Source organism: Hermetia illucens, chromosome 4 (assembly GCF_905115235.1).
Source record: "Hermetia illucens chromosome 4, iHerIll2.2.curated.20191125, whole genome shotgun sequence".
NCBI classification, from domain to species: domain Eukaryota; kingdom Metazoa; phylum Arthropoda; class Insecta; order Diptera; family Stratiomyidae; genus Hermetia; species Hermetia illucens.
The window spans coordinates 140,018,294-140,036,955 of NC_051852.1; the positions used below are offsets into that span (position 1 = coordinate 140,018,294).

An 18,662-nucleotide genomic window follows, 5' to 3' on the forward strand; every position below is an offset into this window, starting at 1 on the left:
TCATTTAATCCGTATAGATGAGGATGATCCAGCCCGGAAAGTCTACAAGGGCGATATCTATGGTAGAAAAAGAAGACGAGGCAGATCCTGCCTAAGATGGAGCGATGGCGTAGGTCAGGACGCCAGACAGCTTTTAGGGATATCGAATTGGTGGACCTCGTCGCAAAACCGGGATGTCTGGAGTTCCTTATTAAGGCAGGCCTAGACCGGATACCGGTTGTTGCGCCGTTGATGATGATGATGAAGCTTTTTGACACTATTCACGAAAAACGCTATAACTCTGTAATGGTAAAAAAATCCGCCGTAAACTAAAAATTGTTAGTGCAATCGATTCTCTTTTGCATAATTTTGAACAGTTTGTCGAATTTTTAATTAAGAACCTTTTTACGGAATTTTATTTTACACAGTGACCTAATTCTTTAAAATTAACAAGCTTTTCATTGCATATGAAGGGATCCATCTATGGATCGCATTCTCAACAAAGTTTCTTACATAATGCTTTGCAGTTTCCGAGTAAACTGGGTGTGGTCGATTTTAATAAGGTTATTTTGAAAACGACTTATGATTTCGCAATTACTCCATATTTCCGTTTTGAAGCATTTTTTAGTTGTTTCACCTCAAAGTACCCCTTAAAAAGCCTCTCTAAGGTCTTACAAAAGATTCTTCGCAGCGTAAAGAATGTGGGAAAAAGAAGAAGATATGAACTGTCAAACAGCCTTCTTAATCAGGTGTTTTGGCGTTCACGGAGTTGATGGCTTGTTAGCTTTCTGTCAAATGTTCGGTTGACGGGGTTTTCATCATAATTGCATTTTTAGCGAGAATTACGCCATTTATTTATTTGTTTCTGAATAATCATTAAGTCTGAAGTGTCCACAAAGTAAAAATTTCGCTGAAAATAAGATATGAGCGATAATTCCCGGTATTCAATGGAATCTGGGGTGAAGGTGAAGGATGAAGTGGATTCTCAATACGATGGGAACGAGAGCACCATCAGCTCGACTACAACCACTACTAGCTCGGTGCCGCGCCAAGAAATCACCCGACAGAATAGTCTTATAAGAATACAACAGCGTAAACAGAAGGTGAGTGTGCTCCTTTTGATGGTCCTACTTGCCTTGCAGCTGCTTGTTTTCGTTTAGGTGTTCCAACTCCCCAGGCTGCAGAAAATGGCCAAGTTGGCCATGTATTCCGCTTGCCAGGCGGAAACTTGTCTCTGCACAGGGTGGAAGATACCCCAGGAGCATCGAAATAAGGACGTAGAGGGGAGCTACTGCCCGGATTTCAGTGAAGAATGTCGGTTCGATCAGTGTAAACACACGCTAGGTATGAGGATCGAGTTTATATTTTAAGCATTTGTACTCAAGTTTTTTCATTTATTTATTCGTAGACATGCACATTTCACACGTGAGGGACATAACATCTGAACAACTTAACAAACTACTTTGTGCGGTTATTGATGTGGAGAATTTGTACATGAGTATGCAGCGAGTCGAGGACGAGGACACCAAGAAGGTGTATTTATATTTGTTCAGGGTAAGTAGATCAAGGACTCGAAAACTCATAGATAAACTCACATGCAATTTCCCTCCTGAACAGCTTCTTAGACAATGCATTATCACTCGCAAACAACCTGCAATACGAGGGCCTCTAGGCGACCCGCCATTCGAAACTCCAAACATCGCTAAGGCGGTGTCCAATTTCGTTTTCTATAAGTAAGAAAGACATTTTTCTCTTGAATGTTCACCAGCCTTTTGATATCTATTTTGCTTCCTTTCAGATATAATCACTTAAGTCAGACGGAGCTACAGATTATGATTGAAGCAGCGAAAACATTTTTGAATTTCATAAATCACTGGAACTTCGAACCGCCGAGCGCGAGAAGTGGGGATGTTACACAGGAAGATGCCTCGACGTACAAAATCAATTATACGAGGTATGTTAGTTCGTTTTGATGTGTGAATATGGATTTATGTACAAATTTCCGTACCAAGTTAGTCATATATTTTGAGGAAACCATAACATATACATGGTACGAAGTCAGCCTCTCAATCTCGCTGTTTTTGGCTCGAATACCAGTCGTCATGGGTGACTGTTCGTTGTATGTTTGTCTCGCTTTTAGAAGGAATGGATGCCCTGGGTCGACACATTCGGAATATATATCGGGCATGCCTAGCACACGCTTATATTCCAGTTAAATGCCGGGATGTGAAGGTGTTGTTCATTCCCAAACCAGGAAAACCCACCTACACAGACGCAAAAAGCTTTCGACCGATCAGCCTAACGTCCTTTCTGCTAAAAGGACTAGAAAGTTTAGTAGATCGGTTCATAAGGGATACACACATTCCTAAATGGCCACTTCACCATAGGCAACACGCCTACCAGAAAGGCAAATCCACGGAGACAGCACTCCATGAACTTACGGCAAAAATTGAAAAGGCGATGTCCGATAAAGAATACGCTTTAGGCGCATTCATGGACATCGAAGGTGCCTTCAATTATGCCTCATTTGCGGCAATTTGTGATGCGGCAAGACAGCATGGAATCGAACCGCTGCTAATCAGTTGGATCCTTCACATGAGAGTGGAGAAAAATCCACATATCGGTCGGCCAGAAGTCTATTGAAGCAGGATGTCTCAGGGGCTGCCCACAGGGAGGGGTTCTCTCTCCACTGTTATGGCTCTTGGTGATGGATACCCTGCTGTGGCTCCTGGAGGACAAAAAAGTCTTCGCGCAAGCATTTGCGGACGACATAGCCGTAATAATTACCGGCAAGTTTGCGGACACAGTATGTGACCGCTTGAATGCAACTCTGCATGTAATCCACAGCTGGTGCCTCCGCAATGGACTCACGGTGAACGCTAGAAAGACTGGACTAGTTATGTTCACTAAGAACGTCAGGTGGGGCAGCTATACGCTACCCACCTTAGCAGGGGCGGAAATCCAGCTGGCACAAACAGTCAAGTACTTAGGAGTACATTTCGACTCCAAGTTAACGTGGAAGCATCATACCCAGGAACAATATCAGAAATCCTGCAGATTGCTCTGGTGCTGTATGAATTCGATAGGTAAGACCTGGGGACTTTCACCTAAACGGATATACTGGATGTATACATCCATAATAAAACCCATTTTGATGTATGCATGCATCGTCTGGTGGCCAAGACTGAACTTTGCTAACAGCAGGAAGCTGCTAACGCAGATTCAGAGTTGGTTGCCTAAGTATTACTGGAGCAATGAGTACTACGCCGACTGCGGCACTTGAAGCCATCCTAAATTTACCCCCCATCTACTTGGAGGTGAAACGGAAAGCAGCCAACGACGCATATAGGCTCGATACCATTGGGGCGTGGAAAGGCGGCCAATCCAACGGGCATGCGTCTATATGGAAATTCCTTGAAAAACATCTGGTAGCCCTGATGCCGACCGATCATATGGTTTCCAGATTCGTCTTTGAAGAGACATACACTGTCGTAATCACCGAAAGAGAAGAATGGTCGACAAGTGGCCATGAGTCTTTTCAGATTACAAACCTAATAATCTTCACCGACGGGTCAGTCACGGAGGATGGATCGGGTGCAGGCGTGTTCTCGGAGAATCCGATTATAGAACTGGCCCGACCCCTCGGAAAAATGACGACCATATTCCAGGCGGAGATATATGCCATTTCATTGGCAGCAGAAGAATGTCTGCGACAAAAATGGAGGGGTCGCACCATTCGAATCTGTTCCGACAGTCGGGCGGCATTATCAGCACTAGATGGCAACAACATATCAAGCCAGTTGGTGTGGAGTTGTCATCAGGTGCTGCTGAAACTTGGCCGACTGAACGAAACATTCCTGATGCGTGTGCCGGGGACTCTAACATCGCCGGTAATGAAGGGGCTGATAGACTGGCTCGCCGAGGGTCTGGATCCACAATGGTGGGCTCAGAACCAGCTCTTGGAATCCGACCATCTACTGTCAAGTCTACTCTGAAAGGTGAAATTGCAAGGATTTACGCAACCGAGTGGAGAAATTTGGACTCTTGCCGGCAAGCGAAAATCCTTGTGAAGGAGCCTAGGGCCACTAGAGCGGCATTTTTGTTGTCCCTTAAGAAGTGGGACATGAAAACCCTAGTAGGGCTTTTGACGGGACATTGCCCCTTAAACTACCATATGGAAAAGATTGGGGTAGTGGTTTCGGCTGTGTGCAGCCAATGTGAGGAGGAGGAGGAAACTGCCCTGCACTTTTTATGCAGCTGCCCGGCATCCTCAGATCTCAGACGAAGACACCTTGGCAAGGTTTTCTTCAATGAAGAATCTGCACACTCTCTGCCTCTTGAGAATGTTCTCAGATTCGCTAAAGCCTGCGAACACCGTAGGCGGGAAGCCATTGAATAGGCAACTTACGGGGATAGTACAATGGGCCTAATAATGGCTTGTGCTCGGAGCTGCGGCTCCCCCCATTTAACTAAACTAAACTAACTAAACTTGTCTCGCTTTTGCGAGCTTATCACTTCATCATCATCAACGACGCAACAACCGGTATTCGGTCTAGGCCTGCCTTAATAAGGAACTCCAGACATCCCGGTTTTGTGCCGAGATTCACCAATTCGATATCCCTAAAAGCTGTCTGGCGTCCTGGCCTACGCCATCATTCCATCTCAGGCAGGGTCTGTCTCGTCTTCTTTTTCTACCATAGATACTGCCCTTATAGACTTTTCGCGCTGCATCATCCTCATCTAAACGCGTTAAGTGACTCACCCACAACCACCTATTGAGCCGGATTTTATCCACAACCTGACGGACGGGCATAGGATTGACTGTGTGGTGCTTTCGATGATAGGTTCTATTGGTGCCACTCGTTTTTGCTTCGATATCATACAGAATGTGGATTCAGTGGGTCAAGTGATATTACGTGCGCTGCCAGCCCGCGATAGGTCAATGGGAAAATCCGTCAAAAAATCCCCCCAACATCGAGCACGTATGCAGAATGGAATATTTCTGCATGGTTTGAACCAGACTGTGTGAGTCCCAGGACATCAAGGGAAGCCGTGAGGGATTTAGCTAGAATACCTGTAGTTAACAATATTATGGGAACTAGAACCATCCGCTCGGGCATTCGAATTTCTTTGATTTCCCGAGCCAGTGGCTCATAGTTTACCTTCTCCACGTATTTCCGTTCGATGTTGCTATTATGGGGGATAGTAACATCAATAATACACGCGGAGCGACCCGTTTTGTCAACTAACAGTACGCCACGCCTGTGCGGAATATGGCGATCAGTTAGAACTTGTCGATCTCAATACATGCGGTAAGTAGAACTATCAAGTACCATCAAGGAATTCGCCTACTCCTTCCTGTAAAAGTAAGCTCGAGTCGATTTGACGATGATGTTGTGCCGCCATATCAACCATGCCCCTACCTCCCATGTCACAAGGCAGGTTCATTTGCTCCACGGCAGAGTTTGGATGATGCATTCGAAATTTGGACATAGTTGTCCGTATCCGCCGCTGGAAGTTTTCCAGATCGGTCTTCGTCCACGGAAATATTCCGAATGTATAAGCCGGTGAAGGGATAGCGAATATATTCAATGCGCTTATTTTATTCTTCCCCGAGAGATGCGATTTCAGTACCAGCTTTACACGTTGCAGAAATTCGGACGGTAGAGCGTCCTTCAGATCACCAAATCGAGCATGGATTCCTTGCAGAATTGCTCGGTGCTTGTAGAAGTCTGTCTCGGTCACAGTTTGGATGTGGAGGTCACCAATACAATGTCCGGCATGCGGCTCGCCATGACCTTTGCGGATGGCTTGGATTCGACACTTGTGTAATCCAAGCTCCATCCGAATATCACGACTGAAAATGTTTACTATTCGCAACACACTTGTAAGGTGGTCGTCAGTACGAGCATACAACTTGAAGTCATCTAAGTGTGTCAGTTCGCACTTAGGCCATACTTTATTGCAATCAGTATTATTCAGTAGCCATAAAAGAGGGGTTCAGTACCATGCAAAGCCAAAGGGGACTTAATGAATCTTCCTAGAAGATGCCCCTCCGTATACGGATGGGCTCTGAGGTATTAGCACCCTCAGATGTACGCACTGATTACCACCTTATCCCCTTCCATGACTGTCGTCAAAAACTTTTTCGGATCAATGTGATACAGATGTAGGACAGCGATTAGCCAGGTATGCGGGACGCGATCGAAAGCCTTAGCATAATCGATATAGCAACTAAAGAGGTTCCTTTGGCCTCTAGTTGCTTGTCCTACAACTACCGAGTCGATACTGAGTTGCTCTTTGCAAATCCCTTGACCCAACTCGGCAGCCCTTCTGCTCCTCGGACAGAATGTTGTTGGTTTGGAGGTGCGCATTGACCCTTCCACTAATAGTGAAGCCCTACGGCAATAGTAACATCCTAGACGAGGTATCTCGCTCTGGGAATTCCCCCAAGGACTGTGTCACACGCAAGCCGAATTTCATGAGAAACTTTACTGTCGACTTTTCAACCAGGGCAGAGTGGAAGACAGTCGGCGTGTTGCAAGACTATGACATAGTATTCTCCACCGACTGATAAAAGATCTTCTGTGGTCTCAGTGCGGAAGTTTGCTCGAATATGCACGGTGTATTCGAGTTGTGCGGTCTCTCAGGTTTCGCCAGTGTATTCTAACCGGAAGTACTGGCGATACTGGGAGCCCGTCGATGGCTAAGGTATGATCCAAGTATTCTGACCGACAGCCAAGCGGCCATAAAGGACTTCTACCCAGCGGCGACATCCTCCAGGCTTGTGGTCACGTTTCTCTGGGTTTCTAGGCATAGGAACATAGTGGGGAATGAGCGGGCTGACATCCTTCACCTCGGAAATCTGTGTTCTGCTGGCGATTGTCAAGGGTGGAATCTACTCCCATTACTTAGTAGCGACGGATCTCAGACGCCGAAGGCTCACCATCTGTGCTAAATCAAGGAGGATTTGGCCCGCCGATAACAACACCCGATCGCCAGAGCTCTTGGGCCAGATGCGTGTATATGCATACATACACATTACGGCGGTTTGCATCGGGCACTAGCCTCTAAGGGACGATGCCGCTAGACTCGGAATACTCTGCAATTCGCATTGTCGAAGCTGCGGAAAAGAGGGAAGAACCCTCAAGCACTTCCTTTGCGATTGCCCAGCTCTAGCTAGAGTCAGGCTGCGAACACTAGGTAAACCATTCTTCCAGGAACTTAGTGAGATCTCTAGCTATAGGGTGGGACAGCTGCCTTCCTTCGTGAGTGCTACAGGCTGGTTCTGAATATCTGAGTCGACTGCTCTTATAACAGCAGCCATGGTTTTTGTAGATTGTGGCATCAAAAGGACGCACTACAGCCCTAATCCTCGCAGCAGCCGCTGATACCACCCTACCAACCTAGAGCCGGTAAAAAGCTCATACGTTGCAAGAAACTAACGTCTCGCTACCTTAGACGATCGGCGAAAGCCCGGAACACAATTCGGTAGTATTGAAAGAAGTGAGTTGATCATGTTTCCCTTTTCCTTCCTCTCTGATTTCATTGGCTAATAGAATATCTTTGGTACAGTGCATCGTTTATCCAACGTATATCTCTGCGACCTTACACGACGAGTTTCGCATTAAACAGATTTTATTTGAAAATTTAAATAATATTCATGACCCTGGCTTATTCCTCTATGATTTAAACATTTTACTTCTTTTAATATTTAATTTTATTAACAATTGTTAATCAGATTGAGAGGGGTCACAAATGACACCGAAAAACAATTTTCGCTATCAAAAATTGTTTTTAGAAGTCATGGCTAACGCGATTCGCACTTGTGTGCGAGACGCAAATTCTTCCCACCGCCAGAACACTCCACCCCTAGCTGAAACCAAAGGGGGGTTTCAGCTAGGAATCAGACGCACGGCTCCTTTAATTCAGCTGCCGCAAGTGAAAAAGGACGCGTCGCGCGCCTCTCGCTCTGATCGCGTTTTCTTGTTGGACGAATGGCTTTAGTTGAGCAAAAGAGACCCGTTTAACTATGCCCCCGATGTTGAGGCTATAATGATGTCGCACCTTCGAAGCCCTTATAAGGTTGCTGGAGCGGATTACGAGGAGTGTCCGTCCTAATTAGGACGTGTGCACAGGATTCAAGATTCCTGAGCACGTCAGCCACGGTTTTCGCGTGGTTGGTGAGTGGTGGCGGCTTAAGCTTTACGTCTTTTAACCAATTCGTTGTCCAAATGCCTGGGTGCGCCAGATCGCGTCTTGTAACATCCAGTTCGGTGCCACCCTCGGCAGAGAGAGCGCTTCCTAGATATACAAATTGATCGACGTCTTCAATGCTCTACCCATTAATGCAGATTGGGAAAGCAAACAGATATCATCAGCGTAGTTGACGTGTTTCAGGAAAGATGTCATCGTCCATGAATTCCTCCACGTCCTTCGGGCAAAGGAGCAGCGAACAAGAAGAACCAATGTCTATGACAAGATACAACTTTGGCGGACTCCGCTTTGGAGCTCAAAATCGTCCGATATTTTACCTTGGTGTAGCACGTGGTGTTTCTCGCCATTAATGTCGCTATGACAATAGCTATTAGTTTCTCCGGAATGCCCCTCCTGCGTAGAGCACGCCAGATGGACTCCCTATTCACGCTATCGAAAGCTTTTTCGAAATCGATGAAGAGCAGGTGAAGCGAAGATCTAAACTCTGCGCGCTGCTCTAGGGTGAACCGTAGGATGTTGATGTGGTTAACGCAGAAGGATCTGGAGCGGAAACCAGCCTGCTCTCTGCCGATCAATCTTTCGAGGTTCCAGGATTATTTTAGCTATTATCTTCGCGAGGGCGGAGATCACGCAGGTATTCCTCCAATTGTCACACTCATAACGGGTCCCCTTCTTTCCGATCTCAAAGATCATCCCCTTCTTCCACTCTCTGGGAAAGGTCTAGGATTCCTAAGATTTCCGTACGAATGGTAGTAGCAGATCTGTAGCAACCGCAGGTGTAGCGATAAATAACTGTGCCGGAAGACCGTCAACCCACGGAGTATACTGAGGTTTTCTACTGCGATGCCTCAAAAATTGAACAGGGTTATATACCAAGAGGCTATCTTTCGAATAGAATTAAGAAGTGAGCTTTTTCTTTGGGACAATATGCAATGGTCTTTTAGGCTGAAGTATATGTGATCCTAAGGGAAATCTGGGCGATTGATAAGCGCTTAAAGAGCAGGCGAATAGCAATCTGCTCTGAGGGCGGTAACACTTCGAAAATCGTCCAGAAATGTAAAAGTCGATTGAATTCTACTTCTAGATTTAATACGACAGAACTTTCCTGGGTACCTGGGCACAGTGGTGTAGAGAGAAATGAAATCTCGGATCATCATCAGCGGCGCAACAACCGGTATCCGGTCTAGGCCTGCCTTAATAAGGAACTCCAGACATCCCGGTTTTGCGCCGAGGTCCACCAATACGATATCCCTAACAGCTGTCTGGCGTCCTGGCCCACGCCATCGCTCCATCTTAGGCAGGGTCTGCCTCGTCTTCTTTTTCTACCATAGATATTGCCCTTATAGACTTTCCGGGTGGGATCATCTTCATCCATACGGATTAAGTGACCCGCCCACCGTAACCTATTGAGCCGGATTTTATCCACAACCGGACGGTCATGGTATCGCTCATAGATTTCGTCATTGTGTAGGCTACGGAATCGTCCATTCTCATGTAGGGGGCCAAAAATTCTTCGGAGGATTCTTCTCTCGAACGCGGCCAAGAGTTCGCAATTTTTCTTGCTAAGAACCCAAGTTTCCGAGGAATACATGAGGACTGGCAAGATCATAGTCTTGTACAGTAAGAGCTTTGACCTTATGGTGAGACGTTTCGAGCGGAACAGTCTTTGTAAGCTGAAATAGGCTCTGTTGGCTGACAACAACCGTGCGCGGATTTCATCATCGTAGTTGTTATCGGTTGTGATTTTCGACCCTAGATAGGAGAAATTATCAACGGTCTCAAAGTTGTATTCTCCTATCCTTATTCTTGTTCGTGCTTGTGTTTGACCAGTGCGGTTTGATGCTGTTGGTTGATTCGTCTTCGGTGCTGACGTTGCCACCATATATTTTGTCTTGCCTTCATTGATGTGCAGCCCAAGATCTCGCGCCGCCTGCTCGATCTGGATGAAGGCAGTTTGTACGTCTCGGGTGGTTCTTCCCATGATGTCGATATCGTCAGCATAGGCCAGTAGTTGGGTGGACTTGAAGAGGATCGTATCTCTTGCATTCACCTCAGCATCACGGATCACTTTCTCGAGGGCCAGGTTAAAGAGGACGCATGAGAGCGCATCCCCTTGTCGTAGACCGCTGTTGATGTCGAATGGTCTTGAGAATGATCCTGCTGCTTTTATCTGGCCTCGCACATTGGTCAGGGTCAGCCTAGTCAGTCTTATTAATTTCGTCTGGATACCGAATTCTCCCATGGCCGTGTACAGTTTTACCCTGGCTATGCTGTCATAGGCGGCTTTAAAGTCGATGAACAGATGGTGCAACTGTTGTCCATATTCCAACAGTTTTTCCATCGCTTGCCGCAGAGAGAAAATCTGATCTGTTGTTGATTTGCCTGGAGTGAAGCCTCTTTTCCGAGTCTATATGTTCTGACATTCAACAAGGCTGAGAGGTGGCGGCGTTCGATCAACACGTGGTCAATTTGGTTGAAAGTGGTCCCGTCTGGAGAGGCCCACGTATGTTTGTGGACCGCTTTCCGCGCAAACCAGGTACTTCCAGCAACCATTTCGTGTGACCCTGCTAATTGAATAGTCCGCAGTCCGTTATCATTTGTTTTTTCGTGTAAGCTATGGGAGCCAACGTATCGCCGGAATACGGGCTCCTTCCCTACTTGGCTATTAAAATCCCCAAGTATGATTTTGATATCATATCTGGGACAGGCTTCGAGGGTTCGTTCTACTGCCTCGTAGAAGGTATCCTTCTCCGACTCTGCAGTCTCCTCTGTAGGGGCGTGAACGTTTATGATGCTTATATTTCTAAACTTGCCTCGCAAGCGCAGAGTGCATAGCCGTTCGCTTATGTTTTCAAAGCCGATAACAGCAGGTTTCATTTTTTGGCTGACTAAGAAACCTACTCCGAGCACATGGTTTACTGGATGACCGCTATAATATATGGTGTAGTGGCTCTTCTCCAGGAAACCGGTCCCTGTCCATCGCATCTCTTGCAACGCTGTTATACCAGCCCTATATTGGGACAGGGTATCGGCTAGCTGCTTATCAGCTTCATCTCTGTACAGGGAGCGCACGTTCCATGAGAAAATGCGCAAATCGTTGTTCCTTTGTCGTTGCCAGGTCCGTCGTTTTAAAATCCGTCCTATCCGAGGCTCCTGTTGTGGCTTCGTAACCAGTTGTTTTCCGTGTAGGGTTGTCAGCCCTACCCAAATCTCGGATGCGTTAGCAAAAGAGAATTCATTTTCCCCATGCCGGAAGCGGAACCAACAATTGGATCGTCAATAACATTGGCTATCAGTAACAAACAAATATACTGGAAAGTTCATCCAGCCGGAACAAGACCTGCAGAATAATTGAGAGCATTCTGACTGACTACGATTCACTAGCGTGTTCATCCTATAATGAGAAAGCGGAATTCACCAACCGTTTTCTTTCTGAATGCCACGTCTATAAACGCATCAGACGTCTGATCTTTGGTGATGGTGCGCTCCAGTTGTAGCGGGTAGCATCACATCCACTAACGGAAGCGTTGCAATACACAAACCTGTCTCTCAAACTTGAAAAAAGTCGTTTCTAGCGAGCACGTCGCATCCAATATAGAAGTTGAACGGTCCGTAGGTGAGCATTTTCACAGACTTTCACTTCTGGGGTAGAATACCGATGAGAAACGCTGGACCAAGTGTGAAGTCAAAAGACGTTAGGTAAAAAAATAAAATGATTTTTTATCTGAAAATCATAGTTTTCCATTGTCAGGCCGAACATTTTTCACCAGCATGACGTGCATTACTGGAAAGTTTGGTGGAAATCATACTTTTATTAAAGTTACAGGGGATCAAATTTGTTCCTTTTACCTAGGAATAAAGCACACGTACGTACGTACGTATATGTATTGTTCTAATTTGATTCTGAATGTTAATTCTGAAACTAATGCTAGGGAAAATAACCCTATCTAACACCATTTCAGATGGCTAGTATTCTGTCACGTTCCTGCCTTCTGCAACTCATTAAAACCCTACGAAACTGCTTTGGTTTTCGGCCGGACACTTCTCAAAGCTGTCTACCAATATTTCGCGCAACAACTGGTCGCACGTTGTCTTGCAGAAAAAGAAAGATTCTCGGCCGAAAAACGAACTGTTCTTTCCATCATGCCCAAGTTTCTGGAAGCATTCAAACAGGAATTACTTAAGGACGATTCATGCATTTGGGATCCTTCATATCGATCTCCTCTTTCTTATCTAATGCATCAGCGGAAGCGGCAGCAGGAAGCTGCGATGGCAAGTAATAAACGTTTCAACGGTGAACAATCGTACAAGAAGGTGAAGAAAGAAGCGGAAAACGAAGATTTATCGGAGGAAGCATTCCAGAAGGCATTGAAGCAGATTAATGAGTCTAAATCGAGTGCAGTGAATACAGAGGTTTTATATCCGGTAAATACGCGAATGTCTCGCGATGAGAATGTTAAGGCTGAGGAAAGTCGACGTGAGATTGAGTTTCATATCATTGGGAATTCACTTACGAAACCAGTCTCGAAGCAGTCGATGTTGTGGTTGTTAGGATTGCATACGATTTTTTCGCATCATTTGACTGAGATGCCCAAGGAATATATTAGTCAATTGGTCTTTGATCCGTAAGTTCCTTGTTCGGTGGCAATTTTTCATTATCTTATTCGAGTTTTCATACTTTTAGTAAGCATAAAACCCTCGCCTTGATTAAGGATAATAAGCCGATTGGTGGGATATGTTTTAGAACTTTTGCATCGCAGGTAATTTGTTCAATAGGAGGCATCTTTTCAAAATGGTTTATTGTTTGTGAAATCTACATGAACAGGGTTTCATTGAAATTGTCTTTTGTGCGGTCACAATGAACATGCAAGTTTGCGGGTACGGAACTCATTTAATGAATCACCTGAAAGACTACAGCACACAACGAGGGATTCGGCATTTCCTCGCTTATGCTGACCAACATGCGATAGGATATTTCAAGAAACAAGGCTTCTCAAAGGACATTAAAATCGCTCGACCCCTCTATGCCGGCTACATCAAAGAATACGAGGGTGCCACCTTGATGCACTGCGAATTTCACCCAAGCCTGGTTTATACTCAATTCATATCGGTTATACGAGAACAAAGGGAAATAGTTAAAGAACTCATTGTTCAAAGGCAACAGGAAGTACAAAAAATTCATCCTGGATTGACATGCTTCAAAGAGGGTGTTCGTTCGATTCCCGTGGAATCTATACCCGGTCTGCGGGAAATTGGCTGGAAACCGCAAACACGGGCCCAACGCACATCTCGACCGCTCGAGGAATCAGCCGATCCAGATAAGCTTGCCACAACATTTGCAACAGTTCTGGCCACGGTTCGACAACATTCGGCAGCTTGGCCGTTTTTGAAACCGGTGAATCCAATTCAAGTGCCAGATTATTATGATACCATCAAATATCCAATGGATTTGAAGACAATGGGTGAGAGGCTAAAGAAGGGGTAAGAGTGATTCATTTTAGATTCGGATTTGTGTTGAGAAGAGAGAATATATTTCAGATATTATGTAAATCGACGACTGTTTATGGCTGATATGGCTCGGATATTCTCCAACTGTCGATTGTTCAATGCTCAGGACACCGAATATTATAGGTGAGTATGTCTCCCTTTCCGAAAAAGGTTGAGATAAAATATTTGAAAGGAGCTAGAGCTGGACCCAATATTTGGCTTCCATATACAACAGCTCGAACAAATCTGATTCATGGTTTTATCTTCTAAACTTCAGATGTGCAAATCAACTGGAACGATATTTTCAAACTAAAATGAAGGAAATCGGTCTGTGGGACAAATGATCTTCAACTTCCCGCCAATGTTCCCCTATTAATACGCAGTCCACTACCGGCAAACACATTTCGCATTCAACGGCAGTCGCTTCTCCAGCTTCGTCATCATCTTCCGACGACGAGGCGCTAATCAAATTGAAAGAAAACGAATCAATGAAAAGTTTGAACCCAATTTCGCCTTCTAAGCAATCTGAACTTCTACACAATATCACTTACGGATCCATTACTTTAGATTCGCAGCAACAAGCGGCGATAGTTTTAAAGGTAAACTTGAGCGATATGACGAAGAAGATTGGATAGAGCAGCGCTTACGATGGTCTTCGAAATTGGTAGGAATTTAGATTATTTTTCTGCTTTAAATCGTTAGCAGAAAGGTTTTACTGAGAAGTTAATGTTTTTATTATTATTCGGGAATATTTAAAAAGTATTTGTAAGCTTCTATGCTTTTCACATCTCTCCACTTTCAGTGTTAGATCGAGTTCAATTGGGGCGACTCACTTTGAGAGCGCTTCCACCCTTGTTACAATATTTGGCGTTTCCGAACGCCTGATGTATTTGCTGCGGTTTTTGGTTGTAGTAAATTGATTCTCGGCTCTTTTCAATTATTAGTGACATTTTAGTTTTTACGAAGAAACGCTTGGATCAAATTTAGTTTTCTCTTGACATTGCAACAATTTTTTGCGATTTTTAGAATCTGAAAGCAGAAATTCATTTTAGAATCTGATATGAAATATTTAAATAGAAAATATAGAAATAAGAATTGTTATAAATGGTGTTTTCTTTTGCTGAGTGTGTACAGATCAATCTTCAAGGAATTGGAAAACCGGCATCTCAAATCTAGTGGGGCGAGAGATGCCAAGGTATGGTGAGTAGGGGGGTCTTCCTGTTTTAACCGCGTATTGAGTATTTTTTTTTTTTGCCCCTTTGTTTGGCCATTTACGTTGACTGAAAAAATGTTCTTTTTATAGAACGACATTTGAAGGATCAAATTACCAAGGATAGAATGGCTTACCAACCCGTCGAGCTGCCCTAAAATGCCGGCGGACCTAAACGATTCAGCGATGTCTTAGGTCTCTGCCGTCGGTGATAGCCTGCCGAAGTATCTAATGCGGGACTACGTGTTCAGTATTGCACTTTCTTCACTCTCTCCCCCTAAACCAAATTTTAATAAGTGGAGATAGACGAATTGTTGCCAGCAGCGGCGAGTTTGTTCGTGAAAACTTGACTAAATTTTCTCCAATTGATCTTCTTGGGATCTTTGAAATGATTGGAGAACTCTGCAGCGAGATCTAGACTGAGAACAATCCAACTGTGATCAGAGAAGGATCTCTGGTCAGAAACTTTTCAGTTCTTACAGCCTATCAACAGGTTGGCCTTCGTTACCGCTACAGTAGACGTCAAATGTTGCAATTCTTCTGGCGGAGCTGATCAGTTGTGAGCCATGTAAGTCGAGGAAATATACTCCAAATTAACTAGAACGCTGGAATTCAAGTTCGAACACAGCAAAACGTGCAGACCCTTCCTGGCTAGGACACATGCTCTGGGTCTGCCCTCCGATCCAGGGCTCCTGTATTAATGCGACATGGAGGTCTTCCTCTAGGAGGACGACTAGCAAATTAGTTGAGGCGCACTTCGAGTGTTGTAGATTTATCTGTGCTGCAATTAACAGGATTTTTTTTTGGCATTGGGGGTTCGTCGGACTGTCGATTTTCAGAAAAGGTTGGCTGTTCCTCCTCCTTGATAACTAGCCAGTCGTCCCTGGGAATTCTGGGGTTTTGAAGACGCAAAGATTGGACAAGTTTGATGCGAGCGACCGGGTTTCCTAGAGCTCGTCGTGGGGGATGACTTTCAGCTTTGCGCCCTCCTAGGCGCCGCTGATCTTAGCCTGTCCCTGGAGAATTCGCCCTTGCATGCTATAACGTGGGTCCCACGGACCACCTAAGATGAATCAAATCAGGGGATGAATCCCGCATGTTCGCCTTTGTCTTCTAGGAGATACTTGATGACTTTTTTCCGACAACTTGGCCTCACCACTGGTCTACACCTCCGGCGTTAGTTTGCTGCTAGCGGAGTTGTCGTTCGCTAGCGCACATAAGTGGCTCCTGGCCACTTCGTTAAAGGGTTTCGCAGTTCGTGGCTCGTCGGCCGGCTGTTGCTGCTTGCCTGTTCATAAAGGTTGCTTGGCGTCCGAGCCTTTGCACCCTCTGTTCCGCTTGAGATGAAATCGATTGCGTTTGATAGCGGTGGGCTTCGCCTTCTACTCGTCTTCCAGGCGTTTGCTGTTATATTCTTTAACAATCGTCTGGTAATTAAAGAGGTCCTGTTGATCCCGCTCGTCGGCAGTATCGGCCTCATCATTCTTCGCAATCTTGCTCAGAATATGTATGGCCTTTTGATACTGGCTCTTGAACAGAACAGGGGACCTTCGCTTCTTAGCCGGTTTCCGGTGACCGACATTCTTGTTAGGCCTTGTTTTTGAGAGGGGCCCCGACGGTGTCTGGGTAGGAGTACTACGGCTGGTATTTACTACACCTATCTCGACGGCAGCGAATTCCAAGCTGGAGACCACTGGTCTGCTGCCTCGCTTCGGGAGGTCCTTGCGATTGGTTTCAGCACAGTGCTACGGCTGACACCGCGGTACTGCTCTCGACGGATACTGTCTCCTGGCTGGATGCCAGAAACTCATCCTTCGACGATGCACCTGGTATCACCACCTCTTCTTCTATCGTCTGTCTTTTGAATTTGTTTATGTGCATGTTTTTGTTTCACAAGTATTTCAGGAAGGATGTAAAGGTCTTATTTAAAGGTGCCCAAGGTATTCAGAGCTCGCATACTAAAGACCAAGCTGCTTACTTGCGATACATCCCTAAGCGTATGCTGCTCCACCTTTGCTTGGGGTCCTGTTAGCACCTTCTCCAGCGCAGGGAGGACGAGCCTCCAGCTACTATGGCCCCTAACACATGACCAGCAGGCAAACAAATCCTCGTTAGTTACACGAGCCTACTCTCAGCCCGACCTTACATAGTCTTGGTCCGTCTGAAACCAGTTACCAGCGGCCACCGCGAGGGGATCGTATGAGGACTTGCTGAATTATGCAACCTTAACCTGAAGCATAATCTGACCGGGCCGCCTCAGTATCAGGCAACAGATATTTATTCGGTGTCCCACACTATGAGCATAAATTGAGGAACAGCATGGTGCAGTTGGTCACCTCCATATTTAATCAGTTCGATTATAATTCCATCGGCACCCGGCTACTTATGATTGTTAAGCCCATGAACTGCACGGACTGTTTTTTCCATGCTTAGTGGCATCATTTGTCATGTCTTCAATTGGCGGCATCTTCACCTTGATAATATTCTGGTTGTTGAGCAGGTCACCAAAATACTCATCCCCTCGCTCCAAAGTGCCCATACGGTCGAAAATCAAATTTCCTGCTTTGTTTCGACAGAATGACATTTAAGTGTAACTGGTTTCATCCTGCTGATTTGTTGGTAAAACTTGTGCGTCTGGTACGATTGGTCCCTGTACTTCTCGAGTTCACAGACTGGTTGGTTTTTTTCTGTGATAGGCATCTGTGTGTGCCCGCGTTCTTTGGGGCTGCAGCATTGTCTGGTATGCAGCATTCTTCCGTTCCGTTGCTAGCTTACATTCATCGTCGAACCAGCCGTTTCGACTTTTTTTGCGACTGGGGCCAAGTATGTTTCTCGCTGTGTCAATGACAACATTCTGCAGGTAGCCGTGAAGATCATTTGTCAATGCTCCATCTCGGACCTCTGTTAGCCGCGGTTATTGTAGCATCCATTTCCTCCTGTGTTGTGTTGGGAGTGGCTTCAGTGCCAACTCTCACTTGATTGCTAGAGGGGATTCTAGGTGGCGTTGTAATTCGAGCCCGGAGCACTAAGCCAATCCGAGCCCATATTGGACCCACTATATTTTCTGACATTCATTAAGACCGAGAGCTAGCGATTCCCATCATCATCATCAATGGCGCAACAATCGGTATCCAATCTAGACCCGCCTTAGTAGAACTCCAGACATTCCGGTTTTGCGCCGAGATCCACCAATTCAATATCCCTAGAAGCTGTCAGACGTCCTGACTTACGCTATCGCTCCACCTGAGGTAGGCTCTGCCTCGTCTTCTTTTTCTACTATAGATATTGCCCTTATAGACATTTCGGGCTGGATCATTCTCATCCATACGGATTAAGTGATCCACCCATCGCAACTTGTTGACCCAGATTTTATCCACAATCTGGCGGTCATGGTATCACTCATAAATTTCGTCGTTATGTAGGCTACGGAATCGTCACTCCTCATGTAAGGCGCCAAAAATTCTTCGGAGGATTCTTCTCTCGAACGCGGCGAAGAGTTCGCAATTTTTGTTTTGCTAAGAACCCAAGTCTCCGAGGAATACATGAGGACTGACAAGATCATTGTCTTGTACAGCAAGAGCTTTGACCCTATGGTGAGATGTTTCGAGCGAAACAGTTTTTGTAAGTTGAAATAGGCCCTGTTGGCTGCCGACAACCGTGTGTGTATTTCGTCATCGTAGCTGTTATCGGTTGTGATTTTCGACCCTAGATAGGAGAAATTATCAACGGTCTCAAAGTGGTAGTCTCCTATCTTTATTATTTTCGTTTG

General features: G+C 45.5%; 1 protein-coding gene across 1 annotated transcript; it reads left to right on the forward strand.

Annotated features, from left to right (window-relative positions):
• Window positions 1-743: 743 nt before the first annotated feature.
• LOC119653891 (histone acetyltransferase KAT2A) lies at window positions 744-14,788 on the forward strand. Its single transcript, XM_038059013.1, has 10 exons — window positions 744-1,082; window positions 1,140-1,323; window positions 1,388-1,533; window positions 1,597-1,712; window positions 1,778-1,933; window positions 12,159-12,821; window positions 12,881-12,956; window positions 13,022-13,677; window positions 13,735-13,827; window positions 13,961-14,788. The coding sequence occupies exons 1-10, from the start codon at window positions 903-905 to the stop codon at window positions 14,025-14,027; spliced, it is 2,337 nt and encodes a 778-aa protein (XP_037914941.1). The 5' UTR covers window positions 744-902; the 3' UTR covers window positions 14,028-14,788.
• Window positions 14,789-18,662: the final 3,874 nt, after the last annotated feature.

Excerpts from the sequence above, each read along its gene's own strand:
- LOC119653891 (XM_038059013.1), top strand. The coding sequence starts at position 903 with ATGAGCGATAATTCCCGGTATTCAATGGAATCTGGGGTGAAGGTGAAG. Across the intron at positions 1,324-1,387 it reads TCAGTGTAAACACACGCTAG|ACATGCACATTTCACACGTG; the intron begins GTATGAGGATCG and ends ATTTATTCGTAG. Across the intron at positions 12,822-12,880 it reads AGTCAATTGGTCTTTGATCC|TAAGCATAAAACCCTCGCCT; the intron begins GTAAGTTCCTTG and ends TCATACTTTTAG.